Source organism: Peromyscus californicus, unplaced genomic scaffold (genome assembly GCF_007827085.1).
Source record: "Peromyscus californicus insignis strain IS unplaced genomic scaffold, ASM782708v3 Scaffold_7__1_contigs__length_154581171, whole genome shotgun sequence".
Lineage (NCBI taxonomy): Eukaryota > Metazoa > Chordata > Mammalia > Rodentia > Cricetidae > Peromyscus > Peromyscus californicus.
Genome location: NW_026294595.1, coordinates 103096237 through 103117874, shown reverse-complemented (window position 1 = coordinate 103117874; position 21638 = coordinate 103096237). Strand labels below are relative to the sequence as shown.

The window sequence follows — 21638 nt, the reverse complement described above, 5'->3', positions numbered from 1 at the left end:
ACATAGAGTCATGTTTTTGTGTCACCAGACGGGGCCCTACAACCTCGAAACCTGCCTGAGTGTGGTGCTCCTGTCTCTTGCCATGGTGATGGCTGGCTCTGGGAACCTGAAGGTGTTGCAGCTCTGTCGCTTCCTGCACATGAAGACGGGTGGAGAGATGAACTATGGTTTCCACTTGGCCCACCACATGGCCCTGGGCCTTCTCTTTTTGGGAGGAGGAAGGTAATGAATATGTTTTATTTATTTTGTTTGTTCCTTAATAAAAAGAGCTCATGAGAGAGATCTGTAAAAGTGATCTGTTTTTTTTTTTTTAGTTTTAATAGTACATTTTTCTGTTGTTGGCCTTTTTCATATGTGTTGGAATTTGTCATTTTCCATAGTAAATAACCTGATAAAACATTAATTAGAACTGCGTTGACTCTACTCCAGTTGCAGAGAGCTTGCCATCCTTTCTTTTATCTGTGACTTCACTTATTTATCTGATGTCTGTGACCTTCGCCAGCTGTTCTAACTTCTGAGTTATGTAGGTTTATTTTCACCTCTCTAGAAGTATTAAAAAAAAAAAAGGTTTAAAAGTTAGAGATTATGGGGAAGATGTGCATTTTCTTTATATGTTTTGTGACAATTGCTTCTTTTTAGTAATTAGGAATTATGAATTCTTTTTTTTTTTTTTTTTTTTGGTTTTTCGAGACAGGGTTTCTCTGTGTAGCTTTGCGCCTTTCCTGGAACTCGCTTTGGAGACCAGGCTGGCCTCGAACTCACAGAGATCCGCCTGGCTCTGCCTCCCGAGTGCTGGGATTAAAGGCGTGCGCCACCACCGCCCGGCTTGAATTATGAATTCTTAAAGGCTAGGGCTATCGCTCAGGCATCAAGTACTGACCTGTCTTGTACAGGGCTCGACCTTTGAATTTTTGCAACAACAGTAGACATTAAAGAGCCAGCAGGAATGAGTAAAGGAATGTTAACTGTTATTCTATTTTTAAACCATCCTGTTTTCTGGAAGATTTATACTTACAACAGCCTGCACTGTTATGATTAATCCCCAAGTTTCTAGTGTTAATATCTGAATATTCATCTTTGAATTTTGATTTACCAAAATGATAAAGTACTTCATTGTCCTTACTCTGCTGTTATAGGATAAACTTTGCTTATTAATCCCTGGGTTGAATTTTAACATTTGTAGAATGTTGCTTTTGTTTTGAATAATGTTCATTGTGGAAATGATGCAGGGATTAACTGTAAAGAGATGTGTCCACACCAAAGATGATACACTTTGTTTATCATGGCACCTCACCAGTATACCTTGTTACAGAACCCCACTTTTCTGATTCAAGAATGCCTTGTAGAAGAGAGCAGGGAAATTAATGTCTGTCCCCACTGAATTTGCTCTGCAGGTACTCTTTGAGCACATCCAACTCGTCCATTGCTGCTCTTCTCTGTGCTCTTTACCCACATTTCCCAGCCCACAGCACTGACAACCGGTGAGTCCTCTGCATTGCTTAGCACTGTTTCCTGAGTTCTCTAAGGGTAATCAGTTTGCTTTGCTTTCATGGACAGTTGCTTTGTTTTTGAACTTACCTTCCTGGCTAAATCTTTTAAGCATCTCTTTCAAAGTATTAAACTAGAAGAAAATTCTGGACATCTGATGCCTGATCATTCTCACATCTGTGAAATTGTTGTGAACCTGTATGTAGGCCAGATAGAGTTTTCTCTAGGTACAAATTTGCCATACAAACTTTAGTAGCCAAGGGAAGTAAAATATAAATATAAATATATATATATATATATATATATATATATATTTACTTATATATGTATTTAAGATTATTTAATTCCAAGAAAAAACTTAATCTGATTTACTGGCAATGTGAATTCCTTCTTTAACACAGTAGCTGAGCAGTTTTGTGTAAATGACATCAAAGAGACAAAAATAGAGACCTGTAAAAAATGAAACAGACAATTTAGAAGTGACAGGAAGCAGTGGCCCCAGAAGTCATAAAGTGAGCAGTACAGAGCATTTAGAGAGCTTGTAAAGCACAAAGAGTGACTAACCGTTCTTCTCCAAGAACGTGTTCAGGATAAGGACCTCTTTTGTGCATTGGGAAAGAAAACAGTTGCTCATAAATGATATTGTAGGGCTGGAGAGATGGCTCAGAGCTTAAGAGCACCAGTAGCTCTTCCAGAGGCTCTGAGTTCAATTCCTAGCAACCACATGGTGGCTCACAACCATCTATGATGAGTTCTGGTGTGCAGGCATATATGCAGGTAGAACACTGTGTACATAATAAATAAATAAACCTTAAATAATAAATAGATCTCAAATGAATGAATGAATGAATAAATAAATGACTTTGTAGGCAGTTGGCACTGTACTTAATTGATGGCACCCTCTGTTATCTGCCCAAAGAAGGGTCAACAGCATTCTTTGTCTAGTAGTGAAGGGTCAAGAGCCCTTGAAATCACTTCAGCGTCATTGCCATCTACAGTGTTGTGTATAACCAATGACAGGAAAAGGCTGCTTTGCAAAAGTAGCCTGATCTGAAATCCAAACTGCTAGGTGGAGCATAAGAACATTGTTAACTTACTACTTACAGCTCTGATATGTGGCCTCCATCCTGTCATTTAAAATGGTTTGGTGTCTTGTTAAATTCAGTTACTAGGTGATAGAGTGGAATGCCGGTCATGTGATTAGTTGAATTTCCTCCCTCCCTCCCTCCATCCGTTTCTTTGAGACAAGGTCTTATTGTATATACAGAGTTTGCATGGAACTAGCTATATGACCCTGGCTGACTTTGAACTTTTGATCTTCTACTTCAACTTCCTGCATTTTGGAATTATAGGCATGTACCATCACACCTATCTTAAGGCAATTTGATGATAAAATCAAGAAACTTTATGTAAGTCTGGGGGTGTAACATAGTGGCAGGGTGCTTACTTAGCATGTGGAGGGCCCAGGATTCAATATCTAATACTGCCCTCCCTTTTTAAATATAACTAATAGCTAGGATTTTTTTCCCTTTTCAGTTTTATGTTTGATACACTTATAGTAGTGAATAGATTTGAGTGAGACGAGGGGAGGCTATGTTTTTTTTTTTTTTTTTTTTTTTTTTTAATTTCTAGTTTTTGTGTGTGTCTTATATGTGTATGTGGAGGCCAGAGATTGACATTGGGTATTATTTTCATCTGTCACTCTCCATTTTACTTTCTGAGATAGGGTTCCTACTGAATATAGAGCTTAACTGGCTGGCCACCAAGCCCCTGGAGTCCCAGGATCCACTTGTCTTCAGTTTCCTAGCACCAGGAAGTTACAGCTGTATGCCTCTGCGCCAGGATTATGTTAGTTCTGGGATCCACCCCGCTGAGTCATCTCTTCAGCCCTGGTCTATCTTTTTTCTTTATTGTAATCTCATTTCATTACTCTTTAATGGTTTCTAAAAATTAAGCATTTGTGCTTACATTTAAAATACAAATTGTAAAGTTAAAATTTTTAAAGTGAGGATTCAAAAGCAGACCTACAAACACATTGCAACTCTCACCCATCACTGTCTTACTATGTATTTCAGTGGTGTGTGTGATTGTTTGTATGCAAGGATGTATACATAGAGAGCTTTGCTCCCTGAAGAGAACTGACTGGTGTCCTTTCTTCCCTATCAACCCTGAAGAAAACAACTGCAGCATATCTCTGAGAAAGGTGACAAGAGATGTCTTGTGTGGAGTAGCCAAGAATGGTTGAATGGAACTGTTGTTTTAAATCAGTGTTCAGGCCACTGTTAATAAATATTTTCCTGTTAAGACATGTTTTACTTTCTTTTATTAAACTTTTTACCTGTGAACTCAGACAAAGACTTCTTGGACCAAATATTACATAAGTAGTTTCTTAGAATTTCTTTGTATCCTTTGGGGCCTGCAAGATGGCTCAGTAGATAAAAGTGCTTGCCACCAAGCCTGATGGCCTGAGTTTAATCCCCTGTACCCACATGGTGGGAGGAGAGCACTAACTCTTTAAGTTGTCCTCTGACCTCTGCATACATGTAATCATATGTGCATACACACACTAAGTGTAATAAAAAATTTTTTAAACTAGAATTTCTCTGTACTTTTAGTTGAATTTTTCATCTTCATTTCAGATTCTTTATAGGAAGGTATTTATCACCCCAGCTTCTTGTAGCCTGTCAGCAAGAGTGATTGTCAGTCTCCTGATCTTGTCACTTCTCTGTTTTCTGTGCACAGGTATCATCTCCAGGCCCTTCGGCACCTCTATGTGCTAGCTGCAGAACCAAGACTCCTGGTACCTGTGGATGTGGATACAAACACACCCTGCTATGCCCTTATAGAAGTTACTTACAAGGTAACTCTTCCTGTCATCTTTATAGGCTAGATTATTTTCAAAGCATTGTAGCAGAAGGTGATGATGCTAAGTTGAACAGTCATAAAAAATGAAACCTCCCAAGTTGCTGCTCACTGCTGGGCCATTCAGGCTTGCTCTCATATTGGGGTGATTTTTGGCATCTTCAGCTGTCCCTTTGTCCTTACAGCTGATCACTGGGAAATGTTCCCGGTAACCACTGTTAAATTCTTCTGCAAAGTCAGTTGGGTTAGAATGATTCTTTTTTTTTTTTTTTTTTTTTAGATTTATTTATTATGTATACAGCATGTATGCCTGCAGGCCAGAAGAGGGTACCAGATCTCATTGCAGATGGTTGTGAGCCACCATGTGGTTGCTGGGAATTGAACTCAGGACCTCTGGAAGAGCAGTCTGTGCTCTTAACCTCTGAGCCATATCTCCAGCCCCTAGAATGATTCTTAAAGTGTGGTTTTGCTGAACATTTGAAATCCCTAAATTTTGTATTTGAGTGATCTTTCATTGGCATGCATACATAGATTACAAATCATGTAGTCAGTACCAAATCAGTAAATACTTGTTTGTCAAAATGTGCTCCACTTTGAGATGTGAAAGTGAGGTGATGATGTCATATTCCTGAAGGAAATGAATGGCTAGGCACGGATGCAGTGATACCAGTGTGATAATTGAAGGGGTATGTGGTATGGTAGAGTGCTCTTATCCTGCTGAAGAGTTTGGTCTGAGAAATGGAGCTTGTTCTCAACATGTGTATAAACCCATGCTGTGGAAGCTGCCCAGTGAAGGGCAGTCCTCCAAGATGGTGATGGTGATAAATGCTCTGTAATAGAATTTAGGCTTGAGTCTTTTGAGACCTGAGTATTAAGGCTGTAGCTGTAGATCAGCCCTAGAATGCTTGCTTGGCATGCACCAGACAGACTGTGGGCTTAGTTTAGCACTGCCAAACAAAAAGACTATCAGAGGGAGTCTTAGGGTTCCTATCGCTGTGAAATAACACCATGACCACCGCAATTGTTACCAAGGAAAACGCTTCATTGGGATGCCTTGCACTTTCAGAGGTTTAGTCCATTATCATGGCAGGACATGGCAACAGTGAGGCAGACATGGTGCTGGAGAAGGAGCTGAGAGTTCTACATCTTGATCTGTAGGCAACAGGAAGTAAACTGTTTACCACACTAGTGTAGCTTGAGCAAAGGAGACTTTCAAAGCCCACCCCCACAGTGACACACTTTCTCCAACAAGGCCACACCTCCTAATGGTGCCACTCCCTCTGGAGTCCATTTTCGTTCAAACCACCGCAAAGAGGTGGTGCTGTTCCATAGTAATGTGCAGACCATGAGCAAGGGGAAGGCACAGAGGGACATTTGACCCACGCTGGCTGTGTTTTACTTTTGTAAAGGGCACTCAGTGGTATGAACAGACCAAAGAAGAACTGATGGCTCCAACCCTTCTTCCAGAACTTCATCTCTTAAAGCAGGTAAGTTGGCGTGACTTGGGTGGTCTGTCTATGGGGTAAATTGAAACAGAATTGCATAGCAAGAAAGTCCCCTCCCCTCCTCCCCATTTAAGAAAACAGGAAAGCAGCAACAGCTGGAAGAATATTTAGGAAGGATAGAGGCGTTGTCTAAGTGGTCTTTACTAATAGTCTATGTCCTTTCAGAACACGGTTCACCTGCCTTTTTTGCAAGCAGTTGGATCTTATTAACCTATCGGTGGCTCATTGGAGCCAAGTCACTATTTCCTCTAAGAAGCATGTTCAGTTTGCCAGCTTTGAGTGACTGTTTACATTTTCCCTGCAGATGAAAGTTAAAGGGCCAAGATACTGGGAACTGCTCATAGATTTAAGCAAGGGAGAGCAGCACTTGAAGTAAGTATGCTGAATTCTTACTCATGCTTTTCTGGCAGTGCATAGACATCTACAGGGAGGTGAGACTCTGGAGTAGTGTCTGCAACTTGTTTGCCATTCTTTGATCTCATCCAAGCACATATAAAGTATGTTGAACAGTGTGGTCTATGTCTTTGAAGCAGGATTTGTTTTAAAATGTAAAAGTTTTAATTTGAAAGTCAAACTGTAATGTTCACATGTGTTCATTGAGAAACTAGAACTGACTTAGCTTTAGACAGTAACAGGGTTTTCTGCGGGTGCAGTAGGATTTGGTTTAAAGGGGACTTTTTATAACTGCCGATACTTGTTAGACATCTTCTGTTGCTCTCTTTTACTGTTGTCTTGTTACAACTAACATAAGGTTGTGGTAGACTGCTTTCAGGTAGAATAAGTTATGTGCAAGTAATTATTTTAGCATTTTAATTTATACCTTGGGAAGTGTGTAATTTATTTAAATTCATAAAAAGTTTCATAGTTGCAATTATATCATCTTATTCTCTAGTAACTAATTTCTATTTATTCTCTTAGGTTAATTAGTATTTTCTACTGCAAACCAATTACTAGATCTTTAGTATTTGCAGTGTCTCAGGCATATTTCTAGGGACGTAGGAACCAGCAGTTTGAGGTGAGATCCCTGAGAAGCTCATTGTTGAGTAGGTAAAATCCCAGAATCTCAGGACCACAGCAGAGTGGATGTGCATCCTCACTTATGTGCACGTGTTCATTTTGTGTGTGGTAAATGATCCTACCAGAGAGTGGAGCAGACTTCCTCCCCTCTAAAAGTGGCTCTGGAAAGCACTGACTTCAGCAGAGACCTACCAGTCAAACCTCCTGTAAAGTCATCTTTCTGTTTTTTTTTTTTTTTCTTTCAGGTCCATTCTTTCTAAGGATGGAGTTTTATATGTAAAGCTCAGGGCAGGCCAGCTGTCCTACAAAGAAGATCCAATGGGGTGGCAGAGTTTGTTGGCGCAGACTGTTTCTAACAGGAACTCAGAAGCCCGGTCTTTCAAGGTAGTGTAATCGTCGTCTTTTATTGCTACAGATTGTAAAACCTAATTGGCCGGGTGATGGTGGCACATACCTTTAATCCCAGCACTCGGGAGGCAGAGGCAGACGGATCTCTGTGAGTTTGAGGCCAGCCTGGGCTATAGAGTGAGTTCCAGGAAAGGTGCAAAGCTACACAGAGAAACCCTGTCTCCAAAAACAAAAACAAAAAAACAAAAACCTAATTGTTTGGCCATGGTTTCCACTGCTTTCTTTTGTGACACCCATAATAAAATGGGACATCCTGCTAATATTCTGTGTAAGACTTGTATTTAGTGCCACCTATGATGAACCTCCATACTACAAGCAGTATTTGGTTTAATTATTTTACTTCCTCAAATAGAGGAAGAATTTTGCAAGTTAGCACTCCCCCCTGCCCTTCTTTTGGCAGTGTTTCAGTGTGTTGATCAGGCTGGCACCTCCTTTCTCTGGCTCACCTTTACCCTTTATCTCTAGAGACTGAACCTGGGCTTTATACATGCGATTAAATGTTCTCCCGTTAGCTGTAACGGCAGCCTTGGCCTCACATTTGATTCCCTTGCTCTAGTCTCCTGGGTGCTGAGGTTATGGGCGTATACCACCATACTTGGCTATATTCCATTGGGGGGACCTTCCATTTTTAAAGCATTATTTGTTTCTTTAATCTTAATGAAAATGAAATGATACAATTTGAGTCTTGATTTTTTAAATTTATTATTTCATAGTACTCAGCTCCTAGTACAGTAGTGTTTAAAATGAAGAAATAGTTAAAATAAAAGTATGAGTTAAAATTCTGTGGAGGGGTCAGTATATATTCTATGTTCTAGAATTTATTTCCATCATTAGAAATGTGTTCTGTAGTCTCACATTAAACTTGGGAAATTAATCTTAGCTTTTTTGTTTTGTTTTTTTCCGGAGCTGAGGACTGAACCCAGGGCCTTGCACTTGCTAGACAAGCACTCTACCACTGAGCTAAGTCCTCAACCCCTAATCTTAGTTTTTAAGAGTTGTGGGCGGATGTTGCTGAGGATCCTCAGAGTACTTGGGACCCACATAGCAAGGATGTGTCCCTTCACAGCCAAGGGGCAGGCACAGAACTTAGCTGTTTATCCCTGAGGAAGGAGCTAACAGATTATTATAATTCAACTTACATGTGATCTGAGATCAGTCAGTTGACCTTGAGCCTAAAAGTTACCAGGTTGTAAAGCTCTGAAATTTCCAGCTTTGATGTCAGTGTGCTGTTCTTGGCAGCAAGCAAAAGATTGTCTCTGGAATATTTTGAAGGTTTTCTGTTTGTTTTTGTTCTTAAGCTTAAGTTAGCACTATTTCTTTTTTTTATTATGAAGAAATTTCTGTTCATTTTACATACCAACCACAGATGCCCCTGTCCTCCCTCCTCTCGCCCCCAGCACTATTTCTTTCTTTTTTAAAATTAGAGCCTATATGAAAAGCTAATCCAATTTATAGGGAAAATAGATAAATTACAACTTAGTTTTGACTATTGAAAGTATATAAAAATTAAAAGTTAGCTCAGTGTCCTGCCTGCTAGGAGTTTAGAAATAAAATAGGAATCTAAATTGGAAATACTCCATTTTCAGTCTTGAACATTAAATTGTATACTGAGGATTTTTCCTATTAATTTTTTTAATTGTAGTAAAATACACAAAACATGAAATTAGTGCCTGAGCTGTTTTTAGATGTGAAATACTTTTGAACGATAATAGATACAATGTTGACATGTAGCCATCACTAGAACAATTACAGATTGCAGACCTAAGCTATCCCTATTAACACTAACCCCTCTGCTAGCCCTTTTTGTCTGTGTGGTTCTAGTTCCTCGAAGGACCTCATATGTGAAGGATCATAGTGACTGTCCTTTTGAGGTGGTCTACTTGAGTGAGACTCCTCTTTTCTTACTCTTCCATAGTACTTGTGCTTCTTTAAAAAAAAAATTCATTTATTTTACATCCCAGACACAGTTTCCCCTCCCTCCTCTCCTCCTAGTCCCTTCCCCCATCACCCCTCTGTCCTCATCCCCCAATCCACTCTTCCTTTTCTGTTCAGAAAAGGGCAGGCCTCCCATGGATATCAACAAAATATGGCATATCAAGTTGCAGTAAGACTAAGGACCTCTCCTCATATTAAGTCTGGACAAGGCAACCAAGTATGAGGAATGGGTTCCCAAAAGCCAACAAAAGAGTCAGAGACAGCCCCTGTTCCCACTGTTAGGAGTCCCACAAGAGGACCAAGCTACACAACTGTCACATATATGCAGAGGGCCTAAGTCAGTCCCATGCAGGCTTCCTGGTTGTTGGTTCAGTCTCTGTGAGCCCCTAAGTACTTGTACTTATAAGCAGGCTTTTTAGTTAGACATAGGGAAGAAAGCCTTTTAAAAGCGGGTGGCTTATAAGAAAGATGTGGGAGCCCACAGAGGTTTCCTAGTGAGATCTGAGCTTGCTTTACCCAGCAGGGCTGCATAAGGGGATGGATTGACCACGTGCAACGTTACTAGGTGTTTGGAAGGGTCTGCACTTGGCTGTGCTAGGGGGAGGTCCTTTGCTCCACCCCTTGGCATTCCTTTAAAAAGCCCTTTAGGAGAGACAGAAGGGGCTGGTGGATTAGGATTTAGGCCCTCCTGAGGCTATCCTGTGTTTCTGGCTGTCTCTCTCCCCTCTAAATCTCTTATTCCTCACTCCTCAGAGTACCCTGGGGGAGTAGGTGGGGGCGGCCCCCCACAGGTAGGTCAACACTTCATATTAACTTATGCAAAAGGTTCTTGCAATTTCCTAACAGAAGAGAGTAACAGAGCTCTAGCTTGTTTTGTCTTTTGGGACAGTGTGTGAAAAGAGGGGCTAGAGATATTAGGCCTTACATTATGAGCAGAAAGAGAGGTAAAAGTTGGCTATCTCACTTCAAGTGTGGTTTGTTTTTCTTTTTTAGCCAGAAACAATTTCATCCTTCACTTCTGACCCAGCACTTCTGTCATTTGCTGAATATTTCTGCAAACCGTCTATGAACATGGGTCAAGTAAGTATTGTATGGTTTGCTGGGCCTCAGGATAAGACTTTATTAGTTCCATCAATAGACAACCATAGTCACCTGCAGTATTACTATCTACCTTTGAGACTGATGACATCCTTCACATTGTTAGATGTTTTTGCTTGGAAAATATAGATTGTCACAAAAACATTTAGTAGCTTTCTACCCTAATAGGAGAAAAAGGTTACAAAGCTAAGGTATTAGCTTTGATGGGTGATGTTTCTTGTGTCCATTCTTGAAAGAATTTGTTCTCAGTGTTTAGCACCTTTCTTGGTTTTGTAACCTTTCAGTGGTTTTGTCTCCTTTGTATATTAACTTTTCTTGCTCTTTGTCGCACAGCTGTTCTCTTCAGAATTTCACACGTCTAGTGACCTTTGTTCAGCAAATTATTTAGAAAGGGAGGAGTGTGTAGATAGCAATGGGATGACTCGGGGTGGAAGCCTGTTGTCTAAAAGTGTTTGTGGTCTTGGGGAAACTCCCAGCCGCTCTCGGATGTGGCTTCTTCCTTCTAAAGTAGGATGTTTAGATGCAGTAAATTCCCCTCTCATTTGGTGCATCCTCCCTACACAGTGCACACTGTGCTGAGGACTTTCCACACATCTCTCAGAGTTCTAACCCAGGCCACAGGTGTGTCATCATTGGGTTACAGATGAGGAGACTGCCACTCGACCGTCATACACCCAGTTCACACAGCCATCACACACCCAGTCCACACAGTTAGTAGGACCAGGGTGTGCGTTCAAGGCCGGAGAGACAGCTCTGATAAAGCTGTGCCTGCCTTGCCCCCAGCACTCCTTCCTCTCTCCCAGCCCCCGCTGCTGCTTTGGGTCTGAGAACCCTTTCCTCACCCGGTGCTGTTATCCCTGCATCTTCGCTGGTCCTTGCTGCCTTTCTGTATCCCACTCTTGCCAGCAGACTGAAGGCGTCTCTGGTGTTCTCGTAGCCTGTTTTGTTTTTTCCGTAACCCTAGATTGATCATGGTCAGATCATGTGCTGCTACTCACCATCCTTTTTTGGGTTTAGATTGCAGTTGTAACACTGCATGGACTGTGGCTTTTTATAGAGATGAACCGTTTTTCACTCTTTGCCATGGAACTTCAGAATAGGCATTGTAGCTGTTACACAGTTGTTTCTTGAGTTGATTTTGGAACATGCTTTGATGTGCTATAAGGTGCTTGTTTTTTCCACAGAAACAGGAGATTCTGGACCTCTTTTCTTCAATACTCTATGAGTGTGTTACTCAGGAGACCCCAGAGATGTTGCCTGCCTACATAGCAATGGATCAGGTATGGTTCCAAAGTTGATTGTGTTCTAGTGTGATTGATCCTGTGTTTCAAATGACCTACTTCACAGTGTGGGAAGTTCCTATGTATTCAGTTTTTAGTTTCCTGTTTGTTTTTAGACATTTTATCAGGGAACCACTCCCAGTTGACAGCTCTATGCTGTTTCCCTGGTGCTAGGAGGAGTGCTCTCTGGAAGGCTCCTTTCTCTTAGGAGTCCATGCCCCTGTCTGTCTTCTTCGGGCTTGGGGAGGAAGAGATCATTCCCTCTCTTGCTCTAGCATTCTTGGGTCATCTTTTGCCTCCTTTCTGGAAATCTGCTTCATAGGGAGGCCACAAATGAGCAGTAGCTGAGCCATATGTGCCCCAGTGATTGCTGGGATGTGATATCCCACCTCCTTGACCAAGTCTGCAGGAAGTTTCAGCACCAGGAATTGGTGATTTAGGTATATGGTATTCATTTTGATTCTCTTGATAGTTTGTAAGTACCTAACAGGGACCTGTAGAACATAATGCCTGAGAGATTTCCTAAAGCATTGACCTCATCAGGGTTGTTGTTAATACAGCTTTCTCATAGTCTCAGAGTTTTTCAGACCTAAATTTGCAGGTAAGCTAAGCCAGTAGTTTCTAACCTTGCTAAAATTTACGTGGGGAGTCTTCAAACACAGATCTTCCAATCCTGCTCCACACCTGCTTAGTTGGAGTAGGGGTGGGGGAGGGGCAGCATCCAGAACCTGTAGTTTTAAAAGTGCTCAGTAAATATGGAGAGTTTATAGGTTAGCAGTTGGGACTCTGTCTCATGCCAAAGACCTAATCTTTGATAGTCAAAATAATCTTCTGGATAGCTGAAAAGCATATAGGCAGGAGAGAGTTCCCCAAACATGAAAATCGCCATGTGTAAAGTAGTGTTCCACATTCTTGCAGAAGCCCAGGGCCCAGAACACTGCTCCTATATGGGATCCATCTGTTGTCGGTTGTAGAGAATGACTGTGGTACTGTGCTGGTGCTCTGCTTGCTGCCTCTCGGCACAGTAGCTAGGCTGTGCTTCTTGTTGCTAGTTAAATGCTCTCTTCCTTTTAAAAACTCTGGGAACCCTCACCCCTCCACCATCTGGAACAGTCTCCATGGATGAGTGTTTCCTCTGGTGGTAGTGTAGCCTTGGTACCTTTAGAGGGAATTCTTAAGATCAGTAGTTAGCCCTGCCCCACTGGGATTCCTGTCTCATTCCTGCTGTGTCATTGTACGCAGCCTCTTCCCCAGAGATGAATACACCAGTGCATTTTCATCATTCAGAGTTGCTGAGTCAAGAATGAACTTGAGCCGGGCGGTGGTGGCGCACGCCTTTAATCCCAGCACTCGGGAGGCAGAGCCAGGCGGATCTCTGTGAGTTCGAGGCCAGCCTGGTCTCCAAAGCGAGTTCCAGGAAAGGCGCAAAGCTACACAGAGAAACCCTGTCTCGAAAAACCAAAAAAAAAAAAAAAAAAAAAAAGAATGAACTTGACCTTTGTTCCTTTTACTTGGAAGTTGCCCTCATAATGAAGAAAGTGAGCCACACCAGGGAGGGCTCCTTAGTGTGGTCAAGTGAATTTCAGCACCCCATGGATCTCCATAGCCTCTTGCTGATCTTGTCAGCCATATTTGAAGCATGCCGTAGAATGCAACACTGGAAATGCCATGATTGTAATATCTTACCGTTTGGTTAAACAGACCGTTCTCTCTGTTCCTCACACAGGCTATAAGAAGTCTTAAAAAGAGAGACATGTCGGACACATCTGATCTTTGGCAGATAAAGTTGATATTAGAGTTTTTCAGTTCACGAAGCCACCAGGAGAGGCAGCAGAACCAACCTAAGCGAGGGCTCTTTATGAACTCTGAGTTCCTGCCTGTGGTGAAGTGCACTATTGATGCCACCCTGGACCAGTGGCTGCAAGGTATGGTGGCACCATGCACTTGTGCTTTTAGGATACACTCAACTGAGACTCTTCTATTCTAACAGTTCCCATTGGCAAACAAGGTAAACCTGGGCACAATCTGTGGCTTGATTGTTTCTAGTTTGATGAGTTAAAGTCTGGTTATGTCTTTAAAAAATACGTTTACCTGCTTTGGGAATGGGCTTATTGAATGAGTCAGTGAGATACTGTGGTCATGGCTCTGCCAGGAGAAGTACTGACTTCAGAAAGAAGGAAACTGTCAAGTTACTCATAACTCCAGAAGTGATGTTGTCTCACCTGAGTATCATGACTATGGGAATACAGTTGACATGGTACTTGTACCTGAAGTTGACTTTCTGCAGTCAATTCTTGGATTTTTATATTCCTTTCATTTCATTCAAATCTTTGCAGCAAATAGCTGACAGTGACCTGCTTTGAGTACATGCCAACCCTAGTCCTAGTAGTAACTGTGCTTCCTTATTTAAGCTGTCCTGCTGTGACACTGGGAAGTAAGTTTCTGACAGACAGACTGTGAAGCAATTTATGGGGAGTGATTGAAGGAAGCAGCTGTGCCAACACTGCCTGTGTATTTACCAGATGCTTCTGTGTAGCTCTCAAATGTTTGTGATAGGCATTTTAATCACCATTTTTTGTGAAAATGCTATATCATAGGTGTCAATGTTTTCTTTCCATTAAGTTTGGTATTACAACACCTGTAGATGACCTTTGTTATTGGGAAGTATGTTATTAAGTCTTGGCAAATTCTCTGATGGCAAACGTCTTAGAGTGGAAAACTTTGGCAGTGACAGCCCATTCTTAGCGCAGTACCTGGTTGGTCTTGTTGCTCTTTAGGGCAGTTGGTGAATTCAGTTTTCCAGACACCTTTATGTCTCTTATTTGTTTTCTCAAATTTTCTTTTTGCTTCAAATGTTTTATGTCTGTAGCAGAAGACTGAACTGAATTTGGTTTAAATAATGAAGCTAGCAGTAAGCTTGTATTACTAGAAGCACACAGTTAAGACAGCTTTAAGAGACTCTTTAATTGCTAGGGCTTGACCTTTTACCCTGAAGTTCCGTTTGCTATGCTGTGCGTGGTCACCTTATCTTTTTGTACTAAACAACCAGCAATTCCTTTCCTCCAGATTTTCATGATGCTCAGAGAAGGGAGTTGCTTTTAGGAACCTTGGTATGAAAATAGGGTCATTCCTGTCCCAGAAGCCAACGTGGCATTGACCATCTCCCAAGCTGACCCAAGCTTCATCTCATCCCATTCCTCAATCCACCCTTCCCTGTTGCAGAGAATGTCTTTACTGAATGGCTTGGGTCACTAGTCCTCAGTGGTCACTGCCTGAGGATAGAATTGCCTTGCTTGCCTTAGACCAGTGGTTCTCAAGGCATGGCCCCTGAGCAGCAGCAGTGCCCACATCTTGTTACAAGCATGCTTTCGTGCCTGCACTCCAGAAACTCCAGGCTGAGTCAGACTGTTTCAGAAGCACTGTGATAGGCATTGGAATTCCATCATCTCCTGCCAAGAGTAAACAGAGTCTGGTCCTGGGCTGAAGGCATTCTCCCTGAATATTACACTGCAGGAAAAGATGTGCCAGTGGGTGTTTGTTATCCTGGAATCACATGTATCTGTGTATATTTTCTCACCTTGTCAGCACTCTAAACGGGCCAATATCAGACCACCCTGGCATCTGTACCTGTGCAACACTGCCTGGTTTGTGCCAAGGGCTAAGTATGCACTTTTGAAAAAGTAATACAAATAATCATTCCCATTTTTCTCTTCTTGGTCCGTTTAACTCCTTTTGTGTCCTCTCACAGCTGGAGGTGATGTGTGTGTGCATGCCTACCTCAGTGGGCAGCCTGTTGAGAAATCTCAGCTAACCATGTTGGCCTGCTTCCTTGTCTACCACTCTGTGCCAGCACCACGACACTTGTCGCCTCTGGGACTGGAAGGTAATCCTATCTGGGCCCTCTTTTCAGTACTTGTTCCACTAGTTTCTAGTTAGGGAGAAATTCCTTTGAGTTACCCTCGCAAATGCAGTGCCCATCTGTGCTCAAGCTTTGTGTTTGTTGAGAATGCTTTCTGAAAATAGAGCAAACCTTATACTTTTACTTCTATTAAAAAAAAAAAAAGAAAAGGTGTTTTCAGAGTAGGACTATAAACTAAATGTGAATATTTTTCTGTTATAATGAATGGCATCTGTATGTGTATTTAAGATATATGGGTTGAACTCAGGGTCTTGGGCATGGCAGTCAAACACTCTACAACTGAGCTATATTTATAGAACTTACTTGACTTTTCTTATAACTTTCTGTTTCCTAGTTTTTAAGAGTTGTATGTAGTCACAGTTTCTGTTACCCTAAAACTTTAAAGCTGAAGGTACTTACTTTTGTGTATATTTACAATTTTTACATGAAGAAGTATAAAAAGTTGAGTGAGTGCCATTTGGAATATGGAAACAGGCACTGAGTTTGTTTTATTCATGTCACAATTAAATTGCTACTTGAATTGAGGGTGAAAAAATATTTTTGAGAAGGGGAAGGTTGTTTGGTTAATGTTTAATCACTTTTAGTTTAATGCCATTACTCGTTTATGTGATTTAGGAAACCTCAGAAAAATGTACTATAAACAGACTTCTAATTACGGCTATGAGGAATTGCTTGTATTTTGTGGCCTCTCCCATGGAAACAAATGCAGAAAGACAAATGCATAAAGTAGCTTGGTGTTACCCTTGCTGGCTGGACTGTTTGAGAGTTTCTTGGCTGTGATGGTACAGCCAAGAAGTACAGCCAGAAGACCTTGAGTTGTGGGAGGGAGGTGAGGATAGAGAGGCCAAGGGAGCTGGAGTTGGCAAGGTGGCTCTCAGAGAGGAGAGAGCCATTTAGAAAATGCCAGAGTGTGCCTCTGGTTTCAGAAGAGTTACTGGCCAAAAAGTTGCATGTTAAGGAGCTCCCTGGAGGGAAGAGCTTACAAATGGACAAGATAACTTGCCAGTCGTTTATATCAGCCCAAGACTAGCACCTGCCTCACAGCTTCTTAATAGAATTTAGGAGGGTATGGCCTCAGTCATGGGAAGTAAATTGCCTCTGGACTAAATAAGAGTTGTGGTTACACCTAACAAATATCAAAGGATCAACACAAGTTGTGATCTGTGATCATAACTGCATGTATGTTTTTTGTAATTTAACTGTATCCAGATCAAAGCTTAATAGCTCAAGAACACAGAAATACCCAGCACTCAAGTGGGTGAAATTCAGTATTTGGGATACAGTAAAAAACAGTCCCCAAACTGGGCATATGGTGGCCCACACCTGTAATCTAAGCTCTTGGAAGACAGGAATTCCCTGGAGGGGAAGCAGTTCAAGGTCATCCTTGGCTGTAGACTGAGTTCAGGGTTGGCCATGATCCTGTCTCAGGAAAAATAACAACAGTAATAACAGCTCCATTGACAGGCCCACAAGCTGCCATGCTCATGCAGCCCCAGGCTTGGGATTGGTTAGATGTGTGCTGCCTCAAGCTGCTTCTGCACTCCTCTTTGTTGCCACAAGTCAAATGCTGGCTTTCCCTGGCTTGTGGCTGTGCCAGATTCTTCCTTCCCTTTCCCCTATGTTTTCTTCCTTTGCTCCCCACCCTCTTCTTATTCAGATAAGAAAGTAAACACTACAGAATGAGGAAAAAAAATAATCCCAAGATGTAGAGAAACAGGAAAGTGTATATAACCTGGACTGTTGGGACTATGGGGGTGTGTGTGTGTGTGTGTGTGTGTGTGTGTGTGTGTGTGTGATGAAGCTCGAAAGACTTCTTTGGTGATGCCCCAAACTTCCCTCAGGTGCGATGGGTTGAGATCTTGGTAGTATAATAGAATCATCTGGGTAGCTTTCAAAACCTTGGATGCCCAGGCCTCACTCCCAGTGAGTTATGTGTAACCTCTGTCGGACCAAGAGTAGTAGACATTAGGTCAACTCTCAGTCTTCAGTCTGTGGTGGGTTTTTGGTTTTTTGCTTTTTGTTTTTGGTAAAAGATTGAACTCACAGATCAGAAATTAAATATTAGAATCACTTTTCAAAATCTCTTATAGTAATTGAGGCTAATTAAATTTAATATACACCAATTAGTTCCCACAGTAGTTAATTTCTAAAGTACAGAATGGGTAAGTTTCAATTCTTAGTGTTTCAGGAAATTAAAAATTCAGGGATTGCCACTGGGGGCTTCTGTCTAGAAGGAAGACTGCCTGACTCAAACATGGTGTGTTGAGCTCCTTGGGAGGGCTGTGTGACTGAGGCTGTGCAGCGACGTAACCTTCCGCATCTCTGTCTCTTCAGGGAGCACAAGCTTTGCTGAACTCCTCTTCAGGTTTAAACATTTGAAGATTCCAGTCCGAGCTTTGCTAAGACTGGCTCCTTTGCTGCTTGGAAACCCCCAGCCCATGGTTATGTGACCACATCTGGTAGGACACCGACTCAAAACTGCCTGCAGCACAGAATCATGATGGCAGCAGAGCTAAGGCAGCCAGCGTTTCTGTTTTGTGACCATGGAACTCAGATGCCTCACTGTGTTTAAAGTCTATGTTGAAAATAGTCCAGAGACACTGTTGCTGTTCACGTGTCATTATCCAATGTATAAAAGTCAGTTAAAAGTCTCTTTTGTAAATAAAGATTTTTGGTTTGTTTTCATAACTATTGATGATTGCTTTGGACTTCAGAAAGCAGAGTGACAGATGGATTTTTTGAAGCCTTTGAACTTCAGTGGTTCAGGTGAAAGGTCTGTACTCAGAAGTGCAAGATTTAAAAGCCACATCACAAAAGTGGACTTCTGCCGCTGCAGGAGAGTTCCTGTTGGTCTGTTGTGTCTCAGTTGTCTTCTCTACTACAAGAAGATTTCTAGGGAAGAATTGCCCAGCATGGAGTGCTGGACTAGGCCTCTGAAAATTATGTTGGAGCCCTGACCTCAGTGTGACTGTATATGGACCTGCAGTTCTTCGGAGGTAACTGAGATTAAAGGATACCATAAGGGGGAGTCTTATGATATGATAGAAGCAATGACCTATTCAGAAGAGGAAGAGGGACGCTTTTCTCTCTGTATCATGTGAGAATTTGCAACACAGCTCTTAAAAGCCAAGAAGATTCCCTCCTGGGGACGCAGTCAGATAGTGTCTTGGACCTCAGCATCTAGAAGTATAAGAAATAAATTTGTGATGCTTCAGCCATCTTGTCTGTGGTATTTGGTTTTAGCAGCCTGTGCAGGCTAGTGCATGATAGCTGCCCCAGATACCTGAAATATAAAATTACCCCTGTAGAGGAGTGTTAAGAAAGTCCATCTGAAGTGAAGATTTGGAGAGTCCTTTTGTATTCTGAGTTTCCGGACAGCCCATGATGCAAGGTAGTTCTCTCACCTGAAGCTCCGGCTCCATGGGGCAGGAAGAAAGCTCCTTCTGCCTCACTCCAGCCTGTACTCACAGCTTGGCGTTCAGACAAGTGGGACCATGAATGGGTAGGAACTGCAAAATGTCTATTTACTGATTCCTGTTTGTTTCTGAAAAAGCAAATAGAAGTGGCTCCATTGGGATTTGGTGATGTCCGTCTGCCTGCCTGGATCAAGGTAATTTGTGGCTGACTTTGAGGGCAAGATGTGCTTTCCTTCCCTCTTAAAGATTGCTATGAAATGGTAGGTGATGAACATCGGTTTCATCAAGATTGAACCCACTGTCCAGGCAATTGTTACTTTCACTCTCAATTGTTAATGGTTGCCATAGGAAGATTTGAGAGGCATTTAAGTGGTTTGGACACACATTAACTCATTCAGGAGGAAAAATAGTCATGAAGATGTCAACAAGAGCGAATAGTGAGCTTTAAAGAGAGAACTGAATACAGTGGAAACAGCATTGGTAGGCCTATTGGTCAGCTGGATAGGCACCAAGAAGAAATTCTAGTGCTCTTGAGTCAGCATGCTAGGATCATCAGATAAATCATTATCTTTACTAGTCTCCAAAACAAATTGTGGGAAGCAGTCTCACCATCCACAGCAGTCAGCCTCCCGGGAGCTACAATAAGGGAAGAAGAGCTAGAGAAACCTGACAGTGAAGTGTCTAGTCTCAGAGCGGCACTTGTGACTTCAAGTGAAGGCTGATTAGCCAGGACTTGTTATATTGCTTCACCTCCTGTGCACATGGAGTGGAGACAAGGCGTAGCTGCTGTGAGTACAAGTATTGTCTGCTACAGACAGACACAGTTGAACAGTGCACTCAGTTCCTTCCCCTAAGGGATACTGACATTTGCTCCTCCCTCAAGGTCTGGTGAGGGAGCAAAGGCAAATTGAAGTCAGATGCCAGGCTTCAGCTGCACTGCTTTGTCAGAGCCCTCAACATGCTGGGTTCTATTCAACCCACTGCGCCCCAGTCCCACTTCAATCTGCTGCTGCCTGCACGGATTCTAGTCCAGGAGACTAAGAAACAGCTACTCAATGTGAACTGAAAGGACTTTGCGTTGGCAGAGCTTATGAACACGTTGAAAAACAGGCGAGCATCTTTGGAATCACATGGGCCTTTGTGTCTGTTTTCTTGAGTTGTACTCATTGACTTAGTCTATTACTATCGTCATACATAGAGCATCTTGTTTAAGCTGTTGTCTTTTAGCTAAAAATGCTTCTTTGGTAAACTTTTAATACTGTAATCTTTTTCCTTTAGAATAATTTGGAAAGTACTTTTCAGACTTTTTCCTTGAAACATTCATATTAGAATTTTAAAACAGGAACTTCATAATAAATTCAGTAAGATTTATAAGTACCTGCCAGATCTTAATTTCTATTCTTTTATACTTCAGTGCTTAGCTGAACTGGTAGCTTTTCCCTATAGCTAATGGATGTCTCAAGTCTCTGCCTTGTGAGAATGTATGCTTTAAGAACTCAAGACATGCTGGATCCTGATGTCACAGTCACCTCATGGGTTGATGTAGGATGGGTCCCTAAAACAAGGACAGAGGTGGGAAGCTAGTGTTAGATGGAATTTTTCTTCTAATTGAAACATCCCTCCAGGAAGAAGGGGTAGGGGAGGCTCAAGAGACTAAAGAGACATCACATGTCTTGGAAAGTTGACGCTTAAGGATCACAAAGTGCTCCCCCAAGGTTGTAGAAATGGAACTCTGTATGTGTGTGTGCTTGGGGGAAGGGGAAGGATGGGAACAGGATAGAAAGGGACAGGTTGACTGTGACCACCAGAGCTGCCTAAAGGAGGCTTAGCCTGGGAGAGGAGGTTCTGACTAGTCAAGCAACCTGCAAGTTGTGAAGCGTTGTTGCCCATGTTGAGCTGGGCTTTGGTGATACAGCTGCTTTTGAGTTGTTCCTGCTCTTAGAACACAACACCCCTAATCTTGTAAGCGGCCCCCAATAAACTCATTGATTTGCTAAATTGGACTTTGGCAATGTCATTTCTTTGGTCTGTCATTGATTTCCCTAACTGATGATGTATGGATCGGGCTGGGGGCGGGGGAAGAGTCTTCCCCAGGAAAAGTCACACAAAGCTAGTTAGTACTGCTCAGCTATCGTTCGTACTTGGTTGTTTGTGTGCACATTTGACTTCTCAAGAATGTTTGGAGTTTGAGTGAATGACTCAGTAATAGAGTATAAGCACATACTAGGCCCGGGGTTCTATCCCCTAACCACACAGAAATATTTTCAGTATTACCTTTTCTGTCAGAAATTAAACAGGTGGTTTCATTAAACAGGAAAAGTTATGGACAGATGAGCACAGATCTGAAGCTGAGGAATCCTGAACAGACCCATTGTAAGTAGCCTGCTAAGCTGCAGCCTTCCCTACCTCCAGACAACACGAGCTAGCTCAAACCCTCTTTCCACATCCTGTACACATTTGTTCGAACCCCCGAGAGCAGGCCATGGGTTCTCTCTCCAGTGGCACCTCACTCTAAACTCTGCTCTACTGTACTAGTTCTTTAAGTCATCTGTCCACCCAGTTCGTGGTCTGCATGTGAGCTTGTAGACAAGCCAAGCATCAGACGACCAACTTGATTCTTGAATCATGTTTAAATTAAACAGTTGTGTATGTATGAATCCCCACGGTGGGGATTACTTACTTTTTGAGATTCAAGTTTATGGATTTGAGT

The 21638-nt window shown here is 42.1% G+C and overlaps 1 protein-coding gene across 1 annotated transcript in view; it reads left to right on the top strand.

The window, feature by feature from the left end:
* Window positions 1-20931, top strand: part of Anapc1 (anaphase promoting complex subunit 1) — an 84934-nt gene extending 64003 nt beyond the window's left edge. Inside the window, 11 exon segments of the mRNA XM_052722840.1 lie at window positions 29-222; window positions 1395-1481; window positions 4231-4348; window positions 5760-5837; window positions 6160-6227; window positions 7118-7256; window positions 10209-10295; window positions 11498-11593; window positions 13320-13518; window positions 15342-15476; window positions 17847-20931. Coding sequence (XP_052578800.1) covers window positions 29-222; window positions 1395-1481; window positions 4231-4348; window positions 5760-5837; window positions 6160-6227; window positions 7118-7256; window positions 10209-10295; window positions 11498-11593; window positions 13320-13518; window positions 15342-15476; window positions 17847-17962 — 1317 coding nt within the window. The 3' untranslated portion in view covers window positions 17963-20931.
* The last annotated feature ends 707 nt before the right edge of the window (window positions 20932-21638 follow it).